Below are 20,827 nucleotides of genomic sequence, written 5' to 3' on the forward strand. Positions count from 1 at the left end.
TAGGGTTTAGCAGAAAAGTGGAAAACTATTAAACTGAATCATTTTATTCTACTAATGTGGATGAAATGCATCAGGTTTTACTTCAAGTAATATGTGCAAGGCCACAATTGTCTTATGCCTTATTTTGCTCAGAATAAAAAGCTGCTTTGTGCAAAAAGTAGCTCAACACTTCAAAGGAAAGGGCTGGTTTTATTAAACACTGAAGTGATTTATCCATGTCTGTTCTCTAATTCAATGACTATAAAATTAAATGCTGTCACTAGAGCAAATATTCCATCCTGTATTCTGAAGTTGAATCTCATACTATATTAACCATATAGGGACATTTTCTCTTAAATTTTTACCTTTTTTAGGAACATGAACATGCTTTAAAATATTTTGTTGTATGTTATATGAAACTCCTTACCACCCTTATTTAAAACCCCTTTATGACCCTTGGGTACTCTAGTAAATAGTATGGGATGGCTTTACATTAAAAAAAAAGAGAGTATTATGCAATGTAATGATTTTAGGTAGGAAGTGTTTATTATTCAACATGTAACTGGTAAAGTGGAATCTGTTACTTTTATTTCTGTTAAAGATAGATTTTTTTTTTTTTTAATGTCAGGATTTCAAGAAGGTTCTGCAGAAGAATGTTGTGGCTTATGTTAGTCTCCACAGTCCTGTAAGCGGTAACTCAAGTCTCTACTCTGTAGCTTCACCATCTCTTCAGCAACTGGTAGCTGAGGTAAGATGAACCACTTTTTAATAAAATGATTTTGCAAAACTGCCTTTTTCTCTATAATCTGGCATTTCTTGATATTTTCATTTTTTTAAATATGCATAAAACCATCCCTAAGTGTTTTTTTTTTTTAATATATTTATTTATTTTTGGCTGCGTTGGGTGTTGTTGCTACGTGTGGGCTTTCTCTAGTTGCTGCGGGCTTTCTCTAGTTGAAGCAAGCAGGGGCTACTTTTCGTTGCTGCATGCGGGCTTCTCATTTTGGTGGCTTCTCTTTGTTGCGGATTGTGGGCTCTAGGCGCACGGACTTCAGTAGTTGTGGCATGTGGGCTCAGTAGTTGTGGCTCACAGACCTTAGAGCGCAGGCTCAGTAGTTGTGGCGCATGGACTTCAGTAGTTGTGGCATGTGGGCTCAATAGTTGTGGCTCACAGACCTTAGAGCGCAGGCTCAGTAGTTGTGGCACACGGGCTTAGTTATTCCTCAGCATGTAGGATCTTCCCAGACCAGGGCTCGACCCCATGTCCCCTGCATTGGCAGGTGGATTCTAAACCACTGCACCACCAAGAAAGTCCCCCTAAGTGTTTTAAGGAATGATCTATTGCTGATTTTTTTTTATCATTCTCCCTTCAACCAATGTCCTATGTTCTGAAGTTCTTTACTTTCTACTCTCTTATGGTTATAGTTGCAGGCATGCATCTATAGAGAATGTGTGTAAATTTATTTCTTAAAAATTGAATTTAGTGTTTAAGTTCCCAATTCTGCCAATTTTGGCATGTTGTGGTAAACTTGGTTACTTTGGGATTTCTTCTCCTTCATTCATGTTTTGAGTAAATGTGGAACCTGTTCTGTCTTTTCAACTACACTGTAAGCCTCCTCATAGCAGGACCTGTGTCTAATTCCTAGAATATCGTGAGAAGTAAATTCAAGAAACTTGGAAAATATTGTTTGCAGAACATTTATGGAAAAGGAAAGCATGTTTTTTTCTACAAAGTAACAAAAAAAAATCATGCAGTTTGTGATAATGTCTTGCTAGAGTTATCTATTTTTTAATTTAGTTACTCCTCACCTGTTTCAAAGAAATTTTCAGAACATCTTTCCTATTTATTGTTAGAGTTCACACTTTTGTTTCTGCATTCTTTTTATGACTTTCACTAAAATGATATGTATTATATCTCAGAATGAAAGCAATCATGCCATGACTGCCGGGTGGTTTTCTCCCAACCCCAAGGGCTACTGGTGTATATTAGAAAATGACCTTTTAGATACCCACAGAGTGTCCAGTATCACAGACACTGAACTAGAAAAAGAGAAGGATAATGAACGGTGCTTTGGATTAGCCATAATTCTTGATTGAAATGTAATGCAAACTAACATTTTATGACTTTCATAATGTATTTACTAGTTTAATAATTTTCACTGACATTTCCATATGTAGTATAATAAAGAAGACATTATGAAAGATGAAATAGATAAATCTGTACATTTAAGATCAGCCAAACCCCAGTGTGCATGCGTGTAATCCAGAACTGTAAGTGAGTCTCTCCTTCTCTTTGTACTGCTTTGAAATCTCTGACTTTCTTACATGTCTGGAAAAAATGTCAAAAGAGGAAAGTCAGCTGCCGTTGTCTCCCTTGGGAAGTTAAGATATTCCTGAATAGTTTATCAGGAAGAAAGAAGTATGAGCTCAAGTATCCAGAAACTAGTGAGAGTTTAAAAATGATTTTGCCCTTACAGTTTTGTCTTTCAGAATATCATAAAAAATGGAATCACACAGTATGTAGCCATTTGTGTGTGGTTTATTTTACTTAGCATAATGACTTTTAAGATTTACCCATGTTCTTACATGGGTCAGTAGTTTACAGCATCTTCTAGACCACTAAGGAAACAGTCAGTAATGACTAGATGAGTGTAATATCTTTGGAGCTCTCCCTCTGGTTTGATATTCTAACTTTGGTTTTGAAATGAAGAGAAATTAAACTATTCACATAAGAAAATAAGCCATTTCCTTGAGGTGAGTCCACTAAATTTGAACTAAATCATCCTGAGTGAAAAAGATGGAATCTTTTGAAGATTGAGAAATGTTTAATTAATCTAAATCCACTGCAGTGGATTATAGGTTTTTCTTGGGATTCATGAAAGCTCCACTTTCAAAAAAATTTCCTGAAGAACAGTGAAAAGTTGATGGTTACCAAAGATGGGTAATAGGAACATGAGTGTTCATTGCACTGCTCTCTCTTTTGGGTTCATTTGGAAATTTTCATTATAACTTGAAAAAAGAATCTCAAAAATACTTAAATTTTATAAGTTACAACACTAATAAATTAGTTTGTTTTCTGAAAGTAGCAATAATCTACCAGTGACTTACACGCTGAATGGTAGTAAGGGGCAATAACGAAGGCTTTTATTTTTATTTATTTATTTTTTTAACATCTTTATTGGAGTATAATTGCTTTACAATGGTGTGTTAGTTTCTTCTGTATAAGAAAGTGAATCAGCTATACTTACACGTATATCCCCATATCCCCTCTCTCTTGTGTCTCCCTCCCACCCTCCCTACCCCACCCCTCTAGGTAGTCACAAAGCACTGAGCTGATCTTCCTGTGCTATGTGGCTGGACCCCACTAGCTCTCTGTTTTACATTTGGTGATGTATATATGTCCATGCCACTCTCTCACTTCATCCCATCTTACCCTTCCTCCTCCCCATGTCCTCAAGTCCATTCTCTACATCTGCATCTTTATTCCTGTCCTGCCCCTGGATTCTTCAGAACATTTTTTTTTTTTAGATTCCATATATATGTGTTAGCATACAGTATTTGCTTTTCATTTTCTGACTTACTTCAATCTGTATGATAGATTTAGGTCCATCCACCTTACTACAAATAATTCAGTTTTGTTTCTTTTTATGGCTTAGTAATATTCCACTGTATCTGTGTGCCACATGTGCTGTATCCATTCATCAGTCGATGGACACTTAGGTTGCTTCCATGTCCTGACTATTGTAAATAGTGCTGCAATAAGCATTTTGGTACATGACTCTTTTTGAATTATGATTTTCTCCGGGTATATGCCCAGTAGTGAGAAGGCTGGGTCATGTGGTAATTCTATTTTTAGTTCTTTAAGGAACCTCCATACTGTTCTCCATAGTGGCTGTATCAATTTACCTTCCCACCAGCAGTGCAAGAGGGTTCCCTTTTCTCCACACCCTCTCCAGCATTTATTGTTTGTAGACTTTTTGATGATGGCCATTCTGACCAGCATGAGGTGATATATCATTGTAGTTTTGATTTGCATTTCTCTAATGATTAGTGATGTTGAGCATCCTTTCATGTGTTTGATGGCAATCTGTATACCTTCTTTGGAGAAATGTCTGTTTAGGCCTTCTGCCCATTTTTGGACTGGGTTGTTTGTTTTTTTGATATTGAGCTACGTGAGCTGCTTCTAATTTTGGATATTAATCCTTTGTCAGTGGTTTCATTTGTAAATATTTTCTCCCATTCTGTGGGTTGTCTTTTTGTCTTGTTTATTGTTTCCTTGGCTGTGCAAAAGCTTTTAAGTTTCATTAGGTCCCATTGGTTTATTTTTCTTTTAATTTCCATTTCTCTAGGAGGTGGGTCAAAAAGGATCTTGCTGTGATTTATATCATAGAGTGTTCTGCCTATGTTTTCCTCTAAGAGTTTGATAGTTTCTGGCCTTACATTTAGGTCTTTAATCCATTTTAAGTTTATTTTTGTGTATGGTGTTAGGGAGTGTTCTAATTTCATTCTTTTCCATGTAGCTGTCCAGTTTACCCAGCACCACTTATTGAGAGGCTGTCTTTTCTCCATTGTATATTTTTGCCTCCTTTATGAAAGATAAGGTGACCATAGGTGCGTGGGTTTATCTCTGGGCTTTCTATCCTGTTCCATTGATCTATATTTCTGTTTTTGTGCCAGTACCATATTTTCTCGATTACTGTAGCTTTGTAGTATAGTCTGAAGTCAGGGAACCTGATTCCTCCACTTCCGTTTTTCTTTCTCAAGATTTCTTTGGCTATGCAGGGTCTTTTGTGTTTCCATACAAACTGTGAAAATTTTTGTTCTAGTTCTGTGAAAAATGCCATTGCTAGCTTGATAGGGATTGCACTGAATCTATAGATTGCTTTGGGTAGTATAGTCATTTTCACAATGTTGATTCTTCTAATACAAGGACATGGTATATCTCTCCATCTGTTTGTATCATCTTTAATTTCCTTTATCAGTGTTTTATAGTTTTCTGCATACAGGTCTTCTGTCTCCTTGGGTCGGTTTACTCCTAGGTATTTTATTCTTTTTGTTGCAATGGTAAATGTGAGTGTTTCCTTAATTTCTCTTTCAGATTTTTCATCGTTAGTGCATAAGAATGCCAGAGATTTCTGTGCATTAATTTTGTATCCTGCTACTTTCCCAAATTCATTGATTAGCTCTAGTAGTTTTCTGGTGGCTACTTTAGGATTCTCTATGTACAGTATCATGTCATCTGCAAACAGTGACAGTTTTACTTCTTCTTTTCTGATGTGGATTCCTTTTATTTCTTTTTCTTCTCTGATTGCTGTGGCTAAAACTTCCAAAACTATGTTGAATAATAGTGGTGATAGTGGGCAACTTTGTCTTCTTCCTGATCTCAGTGGAAATGGTTTCAGTTTTTCACCATTGAGAACGATGTTGGCTGTGCGTTTGTCATATATGGCCTTTATTATGTTGAGATAAGTTCCCTCTTTGCCTTCTTTTGGAGGGTTTTTATCACAAATCGGTGTTGAATTTTGATGAGAAATTTTTCTGCATCTATGGAGATGATCATATGGTTTTTCTCCTTCAATTTTTTAATATGGTTTTTCCATTGATTGATTTGTGTATATTGAAGAATCCTTGTAGGCCTAGGATAAACCCCACTTGATCATGGTGTATGATCCTTTTATTAGGCTGTTGGATTCTGTTTGCTAGTATTTTATTGAGGATTTTTGCACCTATGTTCATCAGTGATATTGGCCTGTAGTTTTCTTTTTTTTTGTGACATTTTTGTCTGGTTTTGGTATCAGGGTGATGGTGGCCTCATACAACGAGTTTAGGAGTGTTCCTCCCTCTGGTATATTTTGGAACAGTGTGAGAAGGGTAGATGTTAGGTGTTCTCTAAATGTTTGATAGAATTCACTTGTGAAGCCATCTGGTTCTGGGCTTTTGTTTGTTGGAAGATTTTTAATCACAGTCTCAATTTCAGTGCTTGTGATTGGTCTGTTTTTATTTTCTATTTCTTCCTGGTTCAGTCTCGGAAGGTTGTGCTTTTCTAAGAATTTGTCCATTTCTTCCAGGTTGTCCATTTTATTGGCATAGAGTTGCTTGTAGTAATTTCTCATGATCTTTTATATTTCTGCAATGTAGCTGTTACTTCTCCTTTTTCATTTCTAATTCCATTGGTTTGAGTTTTTCCCTTTTTTTCTTGATGAGTCTGGCTAATGATATATAAATTTTGTTTATCTTCTCAAAGAACCAGATTTTAGTTTTATTGTTCTTTGCTATCGTTTCCTTCATTTCTTTTTCATTTATTTCTGATCTAATCTTTATGATTTCTTTCCTTCTGCTAACTTTGGGGTTTTTTTTGTTATTTTTTCTCTAGTTGTTTTAGGTGTAATGTAAGGTTGTTTATTTGAGATTTTTCCTGTTTCTTGAGGCAGGATTTTGTTGCTATAAACTTCCCTCTTAGAACTGTTTTGCTGCATCCCATAGGTTTTGGATCGTCGTGTTTTCACTGTCATTTGTTTCTAGGAATTTTTTGATTTCCCCTTTGATTTCTTCAGTGGTCTCTTGGTTATTTAGTTGTGTATTGTTTAACCTCCATGTGTTTGTATTTTTTATAGTTTTTTTCCTGTAATTGATATCTAATCTCATAGTGTTGTGGTCGGAAAAATACTTGATATGATTTCAATTTTCTTAAATTTACCAAGGCTTGATTTGTGACCCAAGATATGATTTATCCTGCAGAATGTTCTGTAAGCGCTTGAGAAGAAAGTATATTCTGTTGTTGTTGGATGGAATGTCCTATAAATATCAATGAAGTCCATCTTGTTTAATGTGTATTTTAAAGCTTGTGTTTCCTTATTTATTTTCATTTTGGATTAACTATCCATTGGTGAAAGTGGGGTGTTAAAGTCCCATACTATTATTGTTTTACTGTCAGTTTCCCCTTTTATGGCTGTTAGCATTTGCCTTATGAACTGAGGTACTCCTATGTTGGGTGCATAAATATTTTCAGTTGTTATATCTCCTTCTTGGATTGATTCCTTGATCATTTTGTAGTGTCCTTCTTTGTCTCTTGTAATAGTCTTTATTTTAAAGTCTATTTTGCCTTATACGAGAATTGCTACTCCAGCTTTCTTTTGATTTGCATTCTCATGGAATATCTTTTTCCATCCTCTCACTTTCAGTCTGTATGTGTCCCTAGGTCTGAAGTGGGTCTCTTGTAGACAGCATATGTACCGGTCTTGTTTTTGTATCCATTCAGCCAGTCTGTGTCTTTTGGTGGGAGCATTTAATCCATTTGCATTTAAGATAATTATCGATATGTATGTTCCTGTTACCTTTTTCTGAATTGTTTTGGGTTTGTTATTGTAGGTCTTTTCCTTCTGTTGTGTTTCCTGCCTAGAGAAGTTCCCTTTGCATTTGTTGTAAAGCTGATTTGGTGGTGCTGAATTCTCTTAGCTTTTGCTTGTCTGTAAAGCTTTTAATTTCTCTGTTGTATCTGGATGAGATCCTTGCTGGGTAGAGTAATCTTGGTTGTAGGATTTTCCCTTTCATCACTGTAAATATGTCCTGCTACTCCCTTCTGGCTTGCAGAGTTTCTGCTGAAAGATCAGCTGTTAACCTTATGGGGATTCCCTTGTATGTTATTTGTTGCATTTCCCTTCCTGCTTTTAATATTTTTTCTTTGTATTTAATTTTTGATAGTTTGATTAATATGTGTCTTGGCATGTTTCTCCTTGGATTTATTCTGTATGGAACTCTCTGTGCTTCCTGGACTTGATTGACTATTTCCTTTCCCATATTAGGGAAGTTTTCAACTATAATCTCTTTAAATACTTTCTCAGTCCCTTTCTTTTTCTCTTCTTCTTCTGGGACCCCTATAATTCAAATGTTGATGTGTTTAATATTATCCCAGAGGTCTCTGAGACTGTCCTGGATTCTTTTCAATTTTTTTTCTTTATTCTGCTCTGTGGTAGTTATTTGCACTATTTTATCTTCCAGGTCACTTATCCATTCTGCTGCCTCAGTTATTCTGTTATTGATTCCTTCTAGAGAATTTTAATTTCATTTATTCTGTTGTTTATCACTGTCTATTTGCTCTTTAGTTCTTCTAGGTTCTTGTTAAATATTTCTTGTATTTTCTCCATTCTATTTCCAAGATTTTGGATCATCTTTACTATCATTACTCTGAATTTGTTTTCAGGTAAGCCACCTATTTCCTCTTCATTTGTTTGGTTAGGTGGGTTATTATTACCTTGCTCCTTAATCTGCTGGGTATTCCTCTGTCTTCCCATTTTGCTTAACTTATTGTGTTTGGGGTCTCCTTTTTACAGGCTGTATGTCCGTATTTCCCGTTGTTTTTGGTGTCTGCTCCCAGTGGGTAAGGTTGGTTCAGTGGGTTGTGTAGACTTCCTGTTGGAGGGGACTGGTGCCTTTGTTCTGGTGGATGAGGCTGGATCTTGTCTTTCTGGTGGACAGCACCATGTCTGGTGGTGTCTCTTGTGGTGTCTGTGAACTAAGTATGATCTTAGGCTGCCTCTGTGCTAATGGGTGGGGTTGTGTTCCTGTTTTGCTAGTTGTTTGGGATGGTGTGTCCAGCACTGGAGGTTACTGGTTGTTGAGTGGGACTGAGTCTTAGCATTGAGCTGGAGTTCTCCGGGAGGGCTCTCACTGATTGATATTATAAGGGGCCAGGACGTCTCTGGTGGACCAATATCCTGAACTTGGCTCTCCCACCTCAGAGGCTCAGGCCTGATACCCAGCCGGAGCACCCCAACCATGTCAGCCACACGGCCAGGTATGGGGGGAGTTTCTTGCCTTTTTGGAAGTCTGAGGTCTTCTGCCTGCGTTTAGTGGGTGTTCTGTAGGAGCTGTTCCACATGTAGATGTATATTTGATGTATTTGTGGGGAGGAAAGTGATCTCCACGTCTTACTCCTCCACCATCTTGAAGGTTGGTGTCCCAATGCTTTTATATTGTCAATTTTTTCTCGTAATTTTGTTACTGTTTTGAATACGCTTTTCTATTACCTTTGTGTGGTAAATATTTTTACAGAAATAGAAATAATTAGTTCACTTTATATTAGCTTATAAGTTTTAGAATTTAAAAACTCACAAGGAGTATAAAATAAATATTAATATTTCTTTTAAGAGTTCCGTTTAAGAAATGAATATATATATTTTAAATTATAAATTACCTCTCTGTGAAAATATTCATTTCATATTAATATTTTACTTCATATTTACATTTTATTCTGCAAAATACAGGGAAATAATTTAAAAATATTTTCCTATAATGGTAATGCTAAAGTGTGCATTATAGACATCAAAAAAAGTATGTCAGTCATATGAAACAAAGGATTTTTATAAAAATCTATTAAAATATTCAGAAATTAACTTTTTAGTTAGAAAAGAAATCTCATCTACATGGTACTTAAGAGATTGAGATGTGAATCTCCTAATTTTTTCTCCATGGTTGGTGGTTATTTGGATATAGAGATTGTTTCCAATTTTCAGCTCTAATGAGTTAGTTGCTATGATTATTCTCATGTGTTGGTAGAATGGGTGCACTCATTTTTCTTGGGTATTTATCTAGAAGTGATGTTGCTAGGTCACCAGGTAGATGTGTGTTTAACTTTAGTAGATACTGCCCAAGAGTTTCCAAAGTACTTGTACCAATGACACTACCACCAGCATGAATGTATGAATGTCCTAGTTGCTCCATGTCATCCCCAACATTTGGTATTATCATCCTCATGCATGTATGGTGGTATATTTGGGGGTTTTAGTTTTAATTTGTCTGATGATTACTAATATTGAACACCTTCTCACATACTGTTTTTCTTATCAATTTGTAAGAGTTCTTTTTACATTCTCGATACAGGTCATTTGTTGGTTATATATTGTGACTTATTCTCCCAGTCTGTGGTGTGACTTTTCACTCTCTTGTTAATCACTTTATTAATTTTTGTTAATCTTTCTTATGTATATCTTCTATACAGCATTTATTGTTCTAATATCTTATTATATAGAACATGGTGAACTTAGTTTTATCCAGTATTGATGTTTAAGGAGCATTATAAATGTTTATAATCCATCCTGTTGTTCACAAATATTTGAATGCTTACTTCATATGTATGCTTTTCATTCTTCTGGGGACTATAGGATGTTCTGTAGAGATGAATGAAGTACCCAGGTCCCTTGAATGAGTAAGGAATAGAAAATCTATTTAGAAAATAGAAAGTAGAATATCTAGAAAAGATACACTTTCCTGGGAAAAAACTCTTTCTTGAAAACAATTTCCACTGACCCATTAAATATATAGTAAAGGATATAAAGTCAATGGCTTTTTATTAATGAAACACAACTGCCTTCATGCAAAGTAGGTTATGAAATTAAAGATAAGATTTCTCCCCAAATAATAGTTTTAAACATTAGGATGCAACACAAGCGCATGCATCTCTCTATATACATATTGCTGTTTCACTTTATTTTTTGAAATCTTTCATAGATCACAGAAGGTATTGATTTTGCCTTTAGAAAAGCAGAATTTGATCAGCCATGTATTAGTCAGTGTTCTGTAACTCTCAAGTAAATTGTGGTGAAATTTCTAAGAAGTTATTTTGAGGAAGCCTGGAGCATTCATACATATGAAAGTAGTCAATCTAGATATATTCTACTTAAATGTTGCTTTGGAAGCATCTGCCAGAAGCTTGCAAACCTGATCAAAACCAAATGATTGCATCAATATTGTAAAACTCTCCACAGGATAGACAGTGCTTTTATAAAAGTCTGAAAAAGTAGTAAAGTTATATTTTTATAGAGTTTTTTAATATGTTTTCTTTTTTTATATACCAAAAACTGCCCACCAGAAAATACAGTACATATAATTCATTTCAACCAAATTCATTAGAGCATTGAGCCCAGAACCAAACTACACTATGACTTCACTGTCTGTTGCAGAGTTCTATTATGTGATAAATATTTATAGAGAATAAATATTTGTACCGTGTACAGCGTTGCTTTAGGTGTGTAGGACACATAATAAGCAGATGGACTGCCCCTGTCACCCAGGAGTTTATGATTTTATCATGAACCTAAGACATGCATAACTAGCTAAAATATAGGGGTGAATGTGATATATGGATACTGGAATACACAGGAAAGAAATAATGTGATTGATTTAATTCAAAATTATGTGTTACATAACAACGGCACAAAGTTTGAATGTACTCAGAATCTGTCTTTTCAAATCTCAATATTTTGATCATGTAAACAAATTCCCCTTTTATTGAACTACCAATGTTTCTTTTCAGATCACACAAACTGATGTCCATTTCCATTTCCTTCCTCAAATCAAGTGCCATGTTGTTAAGCATCTGCTCTCTTTCTCTTGTGTTGAGGGGTGCTGGTCTGCCACAGCTGTGCCTGCTGTGGGACTTGTGTGGTTGTTACTGACTAATGCAGTGCAGGTTTGCCTTCTGCCTGACCATGCCTCTGTTCTATAGAATTTAAAAACAACGCATGACAGATATTTTAGACCCAGAACCTGTTGGTTTATTTCTTGAGTTAAGAAAAGCCTGACTTTCAAATAACTGAGTTATTAATGAATAGTTTTTGTCTTGATGATATGCATATACATGCTAGAATTAAAAAAAAAAAATAGCTCTAGTTTGCTAGGGCAGCCATAAAAAATGCCATAGACTGGGTGCCTTAAAAAACAGAACTTTATTTTCTCACAGTTCTAGAGGTTGGAAGTCCAACATAAGTTGCAGGTAGTGTAGATTCTCCTGAAGCCTCTTTCCTTTGTTTGCAGCCAGCCGCCTTCTCACTGTGTCCTCAAATGGCCTTTTCTCTGTGCACACCAACCTTAATTACCTCCTTAAAGGCTGTATCTCCAAGTGCAGTTACGTTGGTGGTTAGACTTCAACTTCTTAATTTTGGGAAGACATAATTTAGTCCGTATTACTGACCAAAATGCAGAGTGGTAGAGTACAGAAAATAGGGTGGTGGAATTAATATAGTTGTATTTTCTTTTTCTCTCTTTGTTGTTGATAATTTTAATGCAGAGTACTGAAATGAAGCTTACTTTCTATTCTGCTTGCTTTAAAATATAAAATTAAAATTGACTTTTACATTCTTGTACTGACTTGTCTTTTATGACTCATGGCATAATTTTCATTTATTTGTTCTTATCTTTTATTTTTTAAGGAGAGATTCTTTGTACTCTCTTGTTCACTATGAATTCCAACTCTTTTCAGTGGATTCTACTTTATATTTCTTTCTGCTGCTTCTACTATAAGTAGTCAACTTAAGTGACCATAAAGACTAATAAACTGATTTAAAACCCTTTTTTACACTAACTTACCACTTCAATAAAGTCTCACATTTAAAATTGTGATTCTATTGGCAGGTTTATCTATCTCCTAGGTTTACAAGGCTTTACTTTGTGTTAAAAGCAAGCAATCCCTCCAGTTTATAACTGTTTTACAATGTTTTCTGTTCAGTGTACACTGACAATTTGTAAATCTCTTTTTATTTAAATCTAGATATCAAGGGAAGTCTTATTGAGATTCTGGCTAAAGCTCTGAATTTCAGAAGGCACTTGACTTAAATATGTGGACTATATAGACAAAGAGCAGTGCAAACAAATTGAGGTATTAACAAATTTAGATTAAACATTTATGCAATCAAACTTAATATCACATTCTTAATGGCTTTAGCTGACTTACTTTTTGTCTGTGACTTTTTGGACATTAGACCTCTATAGGACTCAAAAGAATGGCCATTTTACTCAGGAGAGGTATTAGTAAATCATCGTTGTTTACATAAAATTGTTTCAATTTCAATTACATGGCATCTTTAGTGCAGAACAATACACTTTATCATTTAAAAAAAATTAAACTTATTCTGATGAATTATTTTTTCCCATCTGATATTTAATATGTTTTAAAAATCTACCACTTATGTCATCAGTTAATCAACTGTATAGCAACCATGATAATAATGCTTTGCCATTCTGACACATGTCATTTTATGTAGGATTTTTATGAGTAATGAAATTAATGTAAACAAACATGGATTTATGCTTTTACAAGAAACCACCTTTTTAAGTATAAGTATTGGGATAATTTTACTATCTACTGACACATGCTTACCTTTGATAAATTGAGTAAGTTATGGCTTTTTAAATTTTTTTGTTGCTTTTCTTTCTCTCTCTTTCTCTTTTATTTCATAAATTTCAGATGTGCAGCATTATAATTCAACATTTGTGTGTGTTACAAAGTGATTACTAGTCAAATATAGTTGTCATCTTGTTCCCATACCGTTGACCCCCTTCACTCATTTCGCTCACCCACGAACCTTCTTCCCCTCTAGTAACCACTGATCTGATCTCTGTATCTGTGAGTTTGTTTTTATTTTATTGTTTGTTCATTTGTTTTGTCCTTTTAGATTCAAAATATGAATGAAATCATATGGTATTTATCTTTCTCTGACTTATTTCACTTAGCGTAATACCTTCAAGTTTTATCCATGTTGTCACAAATGGAAGGATTTTATTCTTTTTGTGGTTGAGTAGTATTCCATTTTGTATATATGTTACCAAGTCCAAGCACATACTACTTGCTGCATGACAGGCCAATAAATTGAGAGATGTGTTGTTGGGGCAAGGAATAGTGACTTTATTTGAAAAGTCAGCAAATTGAGAAAACAGTGGACTCATGTCCCAAAGAACCATCTTCCCTGAATTAGAATTTAGGCTTCTTTTTTACTAAAAGGGGAAGGGGTATGGTTGGCTGTTGTAAACTCCTTTGTTCTTGCAGCTGATCACAATGTTCCTATAAACCTTCAACAAGAAAATTGTTATTTTCTGTTCTGCAACTTTTTATCTCTATAATAATGGAAAAGTTGTACCTTTGAAGGTCAGAGCCTTGAGAAGGGCCATCATGTGTTATTTCAGGCTATAGGCAACATTCTTTTACAAAGGTGCAGAGTCAACATGACTAAGCACAGGCAACAGAGGACAAGGGGTAGAGCTAAAGGAATTGATCCAATATGAAATCAGGTTTGTTATTCTCTGTTACATATATACCACACCTTCTGTATCCATTCATCCATCAGTGGACCCTTAGGTTGTTTCCATTCCTTGGCTTGCCGTTTCTCTTTTTTAAGTGGTATCTTAATCAAGCACTTTTGTATTGTATTAGCAAAATATTATTAATATATTGGATTTGAATGTTTTGCTTGGTTCTTTAACAAAATAATTTTTTTCTGTACACTAACAACAATTTATCTGAAAGAGTAATTTTAAAAGTAATGTCATTTAGGATAACATCAAAAACAATAGAATACTTAGAAATAAATTTAACCAAAGAGGTGAAAGACCTGTATACTGAAAACTGTGAGATCTTGATGAAAAAGATGGAAGAATACACAACTAAATGGAAAGATATTTGATGTTCTTGGATTGGAAGCATTAGTATTGTTAAAATGTCAATAATACCTACAATGATCCACAGAGTTAATGCAATACCTATCAAAATTCAAGTAGCATTTTTCATAGAAAAAGAAAAACTATCCTACATTTGTATGGAAACACAAAAGACCCCAAATAGTCAAAGCAATACTGAGAAAGAAGAATAAGGCCAGAGGCATCACGCTGCCTGATTTCTAGCCAAACTATAAAACTATAGTAATCAAAATAATGTGGTACTTGCATAAAAAGAGGCCCATAGACCAGTGGAACAGAATAGAGTCCAGACATAAACCCATTTATATATGGTAATTTAATTTTTGACAAGACTGCTGAAAACATGTAATGAGGAAAAACACTCTCTTCAATAAATGGTGTTGGGAAAATTGGATATCCAAATACAAAAGCATGAAGTTGGACCCCTATCTTAACACCACTCATAACAATTAACTCGAAATGGATCAAAGACTTAAATGTAAAACCTGAAACTATGAAAATCCTAAAAGAAAACATAGGTAAAAAATCCTTGACATTGATCTTGGCGATAATTTCTTGGATAAGACATCAAAAGCATAGGCAAAAAAACTGAAAATAAACGAGTGGTACTACATTAAAGGGCCTCTGCAGAGCAAAGGAAACAGTCAATAAATTGAAAAACAACCTACAGAAATGGAATAAAGTATTTGTAAACCACATATCTGATAAGGAGTTAATATCCTAAATATATAAAGAACCCATAAAACTCAAGAGCACAAAAGTGAATAATCCAATTACAAGTGGGCAGAGGACCTGAATATACCTTTTTCCAAAGAAAACATACAAATAGCCAATAGGTCTATGAAAAGGTGCTCAACATCACTAATCATCAGGGAAATGAAAATTGAAACCACAATGAGATATCTCCTCACACTTGTTAGGGTGGCTATTATAAAAAAGACAAGAGACAATAAATGTTGGTGAGGACGTGGAGAAAAGGGAACCCTTATATGCTAGTGGTGGAATTAAAATGATATAGCCATTATGGAAAACAGTAAGGCAGTTCCTCAAAAAATTAAAAATTAAACTACCATATGATCTGGTGATCCCATTCCTGGGTATATATCCAATAAATGAAATCAGTATCTCCAAAGGATGTGTGCATACCCACATTCATAAGCATTATTCATGCTTATTCATTATATGAAAACAACCTCAGTGTCCATCAACAGATGAATGGATTAAAAAAAATGTAGTATATATTATAATGGATTTTAAAAAATGTAATATATGTAAAATGGAGTATGATTGAACCATAAAAAAGAAAGAAATCCTGCCATTTGCAATAACATGGCTCAGTGTGGAGAGCATTTTACTAAGTGAATAAGCTAGAAAGAGAATGACAAATATTCTTTGGTATCAGTTATATGAGGAATCTTAAAAAAAAAAGATTTAATGAAAACAAAAGAATAAAGTGGTGGTTGTCAGGTTCTACAGAAAGGGGGAAATGGGGTGATGTAGGTCAAAGGCACAAATTTTCAATTATAAGAAGAGTAAATTCTGAGGATCTAATATACAGCATGGTGATTGTAGTTAATAATACAGTATCGTATGCTTAAAAGTTTTTGAGCGTAGTCCTTAAGCATTCTCATCACACACACCAAAGTTTTCTATACTTATGTTAGGTGATGGATGTGTTAATTATCTTGATCTTGGTAATCATTCTACAATGTGTGTGTTTGTCTATATGTGTGTGGCATATATATATATATGTATATACACACATACACACACATACATACACATATACACATCATACACATCATATATACACATACATATATACACACACACACATACATACACATATACACATCACACACATCACATCATTAATTTGTACATTTTAAATATATACAATTTAAAAATTTGAAAGAAAAAAATATAAAATGAAGAATCTAAATAGGATCTTGGTAAAAGTAACATAAATGTTTGGACTGAAAAAATATGGTTCTCTGAAACAAAAGGAATTTGATATAATAATAATGTTAAATAAATGCTTAAACAATATGTAAATTAACTTTGCTTTAAACTAGTATTTTCCAGTAAAAATGTATATACATCTTTTCCCAAACTTGTTTTATTCTGGAACCTTTTTCCTATAGGCATCTTGTGAAAATGGCCACAGTTGCTGTTGTAAGCAAACCCTATATGCACCTGAAAGTTGGAATTTTAACAGAAACTTACATAAGTGTTCAATCTCTTCACTTTGAAAATGGATTTCTTCAAATGGCAAGATCTACAATTTGCATACACTTTTTCAGAAATGCACTTCTACATACAGTGCTGATAAGACTTGAAGGCATTGGTTATTCCTTCCCTTTGATCTGGAATTTCCCCTGCAAATTTTTAGCCTTAAGTATCATACAATTTGACACTAATCTCACAGTTACTACCGTTAACTATATTTTTAGTTGCAAAATTATAATTTTAAGACCAGGGTGATAAAAGAAATTGAACAGCAGAAGAAATTAAGCTATTTTAACCCTGAAACAACAATCCTCCTGAGGGCCATGATAGCAATTTCCTGTGTGTCTTCAAGGAGTAGAGAAATCATTTCAGTTCAGCCTAAGGAAGAATTCTCAAATAGGATAAATTATCTTAAGGTGCTCAAACTCTGTGCAGGTGTTGTGAAGGGGGATCAAACATTTTTATGGGTGGCTGTTCCAGCCAGTCTTAATTTATATAGTAATTAACTTGTGAATTCATCCTTTATTTATTTTTGTACTTATTTATTTGTTAATTTGGCATCATAATATATGAGTACCTGCAATTGGTTTCCTAAGCTCTGCTGGTTTCTAGGTTGTTAGCTTTCATGTTTATTGTTTACTTATCTGTGTTGTGCCTTTACAAATTCTGGCCATATGTCTCTAAGCCATGTATAATAACAGTTGGTGAATATAAGAGACCATGACAATTTTAAGTTCAATCTTGATGTTTACAACTGTTTTCTGAGACAGTCTAAGTAAATAAATATGGAGGGTAGCTGTAGATATTCATCTGTGATAACCATGTCACCCTGAAGCAGCTCCAAGTCCTTTATCTGTGGCAGTCAATGGTAATTACAAAAAGAGTTAAAGGTGGCAGTAGCTTAGATGTAAAATTGAAATAGATGTGAAGCTAGAGAGGATTATAAAGAAAAGCAATTTTAGAATCACAGCATCAAAACTAGTACCCTTTTCCACAGCACCCTTTTTCAAGTAAAGTAACCCAGAATTATTTAGTTTGAAAATTTCAGAAATTGAATGAAGGATATTAATTTATAAATTATGTTGTACATGAAGTCCAATCATCTTTGAAATAGAATGACATTTTTCTAGCTGTGTATAGAGTATCATCCAAAATATTAAGCAAATTTCAATAATATTCAGTAGGTAGTTATTGGTTAAGAAAATAATAAGGTATTGCATGATCTCAAAGGAGTTTATATGCTCTAGCTTGGTAAAGGTCCACAAGGGTGATTGACATTTTCACTCTATCCTAGAAGTAGGAATTTGATAAAAGAACTATGTACATTACAAAGGATTCCCTGAGAACTAATGTAGCTCCTTTTATTAGCTTATTGTGTTCTTTGTAGACAGATTATCAACTATATATGGACAAAAATAAAAATGTACTTAATAATCTATAATTTTACTATCCAGAGAAAACTACTGAGAATATTTTTCTTTGTGTAATGTATGTAGACATATTGTTACCAAAAGGAAACTGTCTGCATTTTTTCTCTCAATAGATGATAAATAGCTTACATTTCCAAATATATATAGTAATATCATTGGTACGTGAGTGAACATAGATGAAAGTGAATATAGGGAAATTCATTGTAATATACTTACACCTTCTCTGTAGATTTGAATTTTTTCAAAATAAATTTAATTAGTGAATGTATATTATTTCATTACATTGATCTATTACCATTTGCTAACCAATTCCCTTTTTTTGAACTTTTATATATTGTTTAAAGTTTTTTTAATTGTTTACCATGCTATTATACACATAGTTGTACAAACCTCTTGCCCTTTTCCAAAGAGTTGCTTTATCAATCATTAGACAACTGCAGTAACAGAACGCATTCTCTTTAATCAGAAGTAGGTTTTGATAGGGAATTAGTTGTTACGAAGTCTTTGCGAGGGCTGCGAGAGCCACCTGTAGGTCTTCCAAGCATGACTCACAGAACAGCATGGTCATAGAGACCTTCCAAGGGCATTGCTACCTCTGCATGATCAGAAAGCTTGGGGATCAAGAAGCTACTGCCCAAATTGCTCACTGTAGAACCCAGTATTTCTACTAAGGCCCAGCAAGCTAAGTCATTGGCTTTAGAACCACATTGCCTCAGGCATACAATACAGGAAATGTTGCACCCTAATTACGAGGGATGCAGTGCCAGCCCACACCTCTGTGACTATCCTATCACAGTAGAAACAAACACTGTCTTATGTTCACCTTACTAATTCCACGCATGCCTGTGCACATGGCAGCTAAGTCTCAGCAAGTTGTAAAGTGATCATTAACTTTCCAGTCTCTAGTAATGCAGTAGCCAATCTGCAGTGTTTTACACTTTCCTAGTATCAATTCCAAAATATGAAGCTTCTGGGTCAAAGAATATTAGTTTATAACATCACAGCAGTATCCTGGAATGCCTATTCATTTTTTTTTTTTTTTGCGGTACGCGGGCCTCTCACTGTTGTGGCCTCTCCCGTTGCGGAGCACCGGCTCCAGACACGCAGGCTCAGCGGCCATGGCTCACGGGCCTAGCCGCTCCGCAGCATGTGGGATCTTCCCAGACCGGGACACGAACCCGTGTCCCCTGCATCGGCAGGTGGACTCTCAACCACTGCGCCACCAGGGAAGCCCACTAGAGTACCTATTCTTGTATACAGTCTTTCACAGCATTGTGTTTTAACATCTTTTTTTTTTATTATTTGTGAATATGATAATCAAGCATGGTAGTATCTATATTGCTGTTTAATTTATGTTGTCTGTCCCTGATTGTATGAGGAGAGGATTACATTGTTAGAAGGTTGGGTGAACAACAGTGTACATCACAGAGAAGTTCCTAAGATACAGACAGACACAACTGTCCGATGCCCAGTTTTCTGGTTCAAAGGGGTCATAGATTTGAAGCATTATCTTTTCCTTCAGATCTTTACTCACATCACCTTCTGAGTTAGAAATTCCCGGCCTCATATATTAAATATGAAACACCATCCTGACATTTTATATCTCCTTATACCTCTATATTTTCCTCTCTAGCACTTATTAACATATTATATAACAGTTTTGTTTATTACCTCTTTCCTGCAGTAGAATATAAACTCCTTGAAAGTAGAGAATTCGGACTGTTTTGTTCAATACTGTATCTGGCAAGTAGAGACCATTCAATACTATATCTTAAATGAATAAATGAGTGGATAGATACTATGTTTCTTACATGTCCTGTTTTTATTAAGTAAAGCATGCATACGGGACTTTTGCTTCCACTTAAAATGCAAAAAGTTGCAGGGGACCATTGCTCCCACCCTAAAATGAGAATAAGTGAGACAGGTTACAAAAGCATAGTTTCAAATAATCTTTTAGAGATCTGAGATGCAAATAAGCCTAAATAAACTGAAATCCAGAAAGCTATGAGTCCTTCCTAGGACTTATGGCAGAATGACAAGATGAAGAGGTATCATGGTAAAGAGAGATCAGAAAAACTTCCAATGAACTTTTAACAGACCCCCTTGGGATGTCATGATGACTTAGAATCCCTACAGCCTCAGCCACGGAGCCAGTATCAGCCACCGATTCTTCCCCATAGGCCTTCACGGAGAACACAGAGTAGGACACCAAGAGGCTGGAAGCATGGAAGATTAACTGCAAGAAATCTCTCTGAAACACAAAAGGTGTTCACCAAGTACAAGAACCAGCTGTTGAAAGCTGGGTTAGGTTTGCTCAGAGAAATCCTTCTGAAGTGCCTCAGATCTGTACTGAGCACATAGAACTAGCTACCAGTGGTTGCGGACAAGGAAGGATATCTGAGAAAAATTCCTCTGAGGCATCCAGCATTTTACTGGGTACAGTGTAAGTCAATGGTTGCTGGAGATGAGGGGGGGAGGGTAGGTAAAAGAAGAAAAATCCATTCCAGGTACTCCAAGTCATCAATAAGTACAAGGCAGTAGCTCACTGAAGTTTAGAGCAGGGCAGCAGGGCAAAAAGAAATCTCCTGAAGTTCAGAAAACTAGCCACGGGACTGTAGAGCAAAGGTTACTTCAAGCAGCCGAAAACAAATCAAGACAAAACCAAACTGACATTTAGGCTGTAAAACAGAGAGGTCACGCATGCTTTGGAGTACTGGCCGCTG

At 35.0% G+C, this 20,827-nt stretch overlaps 1 protein-coding gene across 1 annotated transcript in view; it reads left to right on the forward strand.

The window, feature by feature from the left end:
* Nucleotides 1-20,827, forward strand: part of NAALADL2 (N-acetylated alpha-linked acidic dipeptidase like 2) — a 1,062,845-nt gene that overhangs the window by 664,563 nt on the left and 377,455 nt on the right. The window contains exon 9 of the mRNA XM_019946140.3: nt 608-727. Coding sequence (XP_019801699.2) covers nt 608-727 — 120 coding nt within the window. The remainder of the gene's footprint in view (nt 1-607; nt 728-20,827) is intronic.

The sequence above is a fragment of the Tursiops truncatus genome, chromosome 4, assembly GCF_011762595.2.
Source record: "Tursiops truncatus isolate mTurTru1 chromosome 4, mTurTru1.mat.Y, whole genome shotgun sequence".
Taxonomy (NCBI): Eukaryota; Metazoa; Chordata; class Mammalia; order Artiodactyla; family Delphinidae; genus Tursiops; species Tursiops truncatus.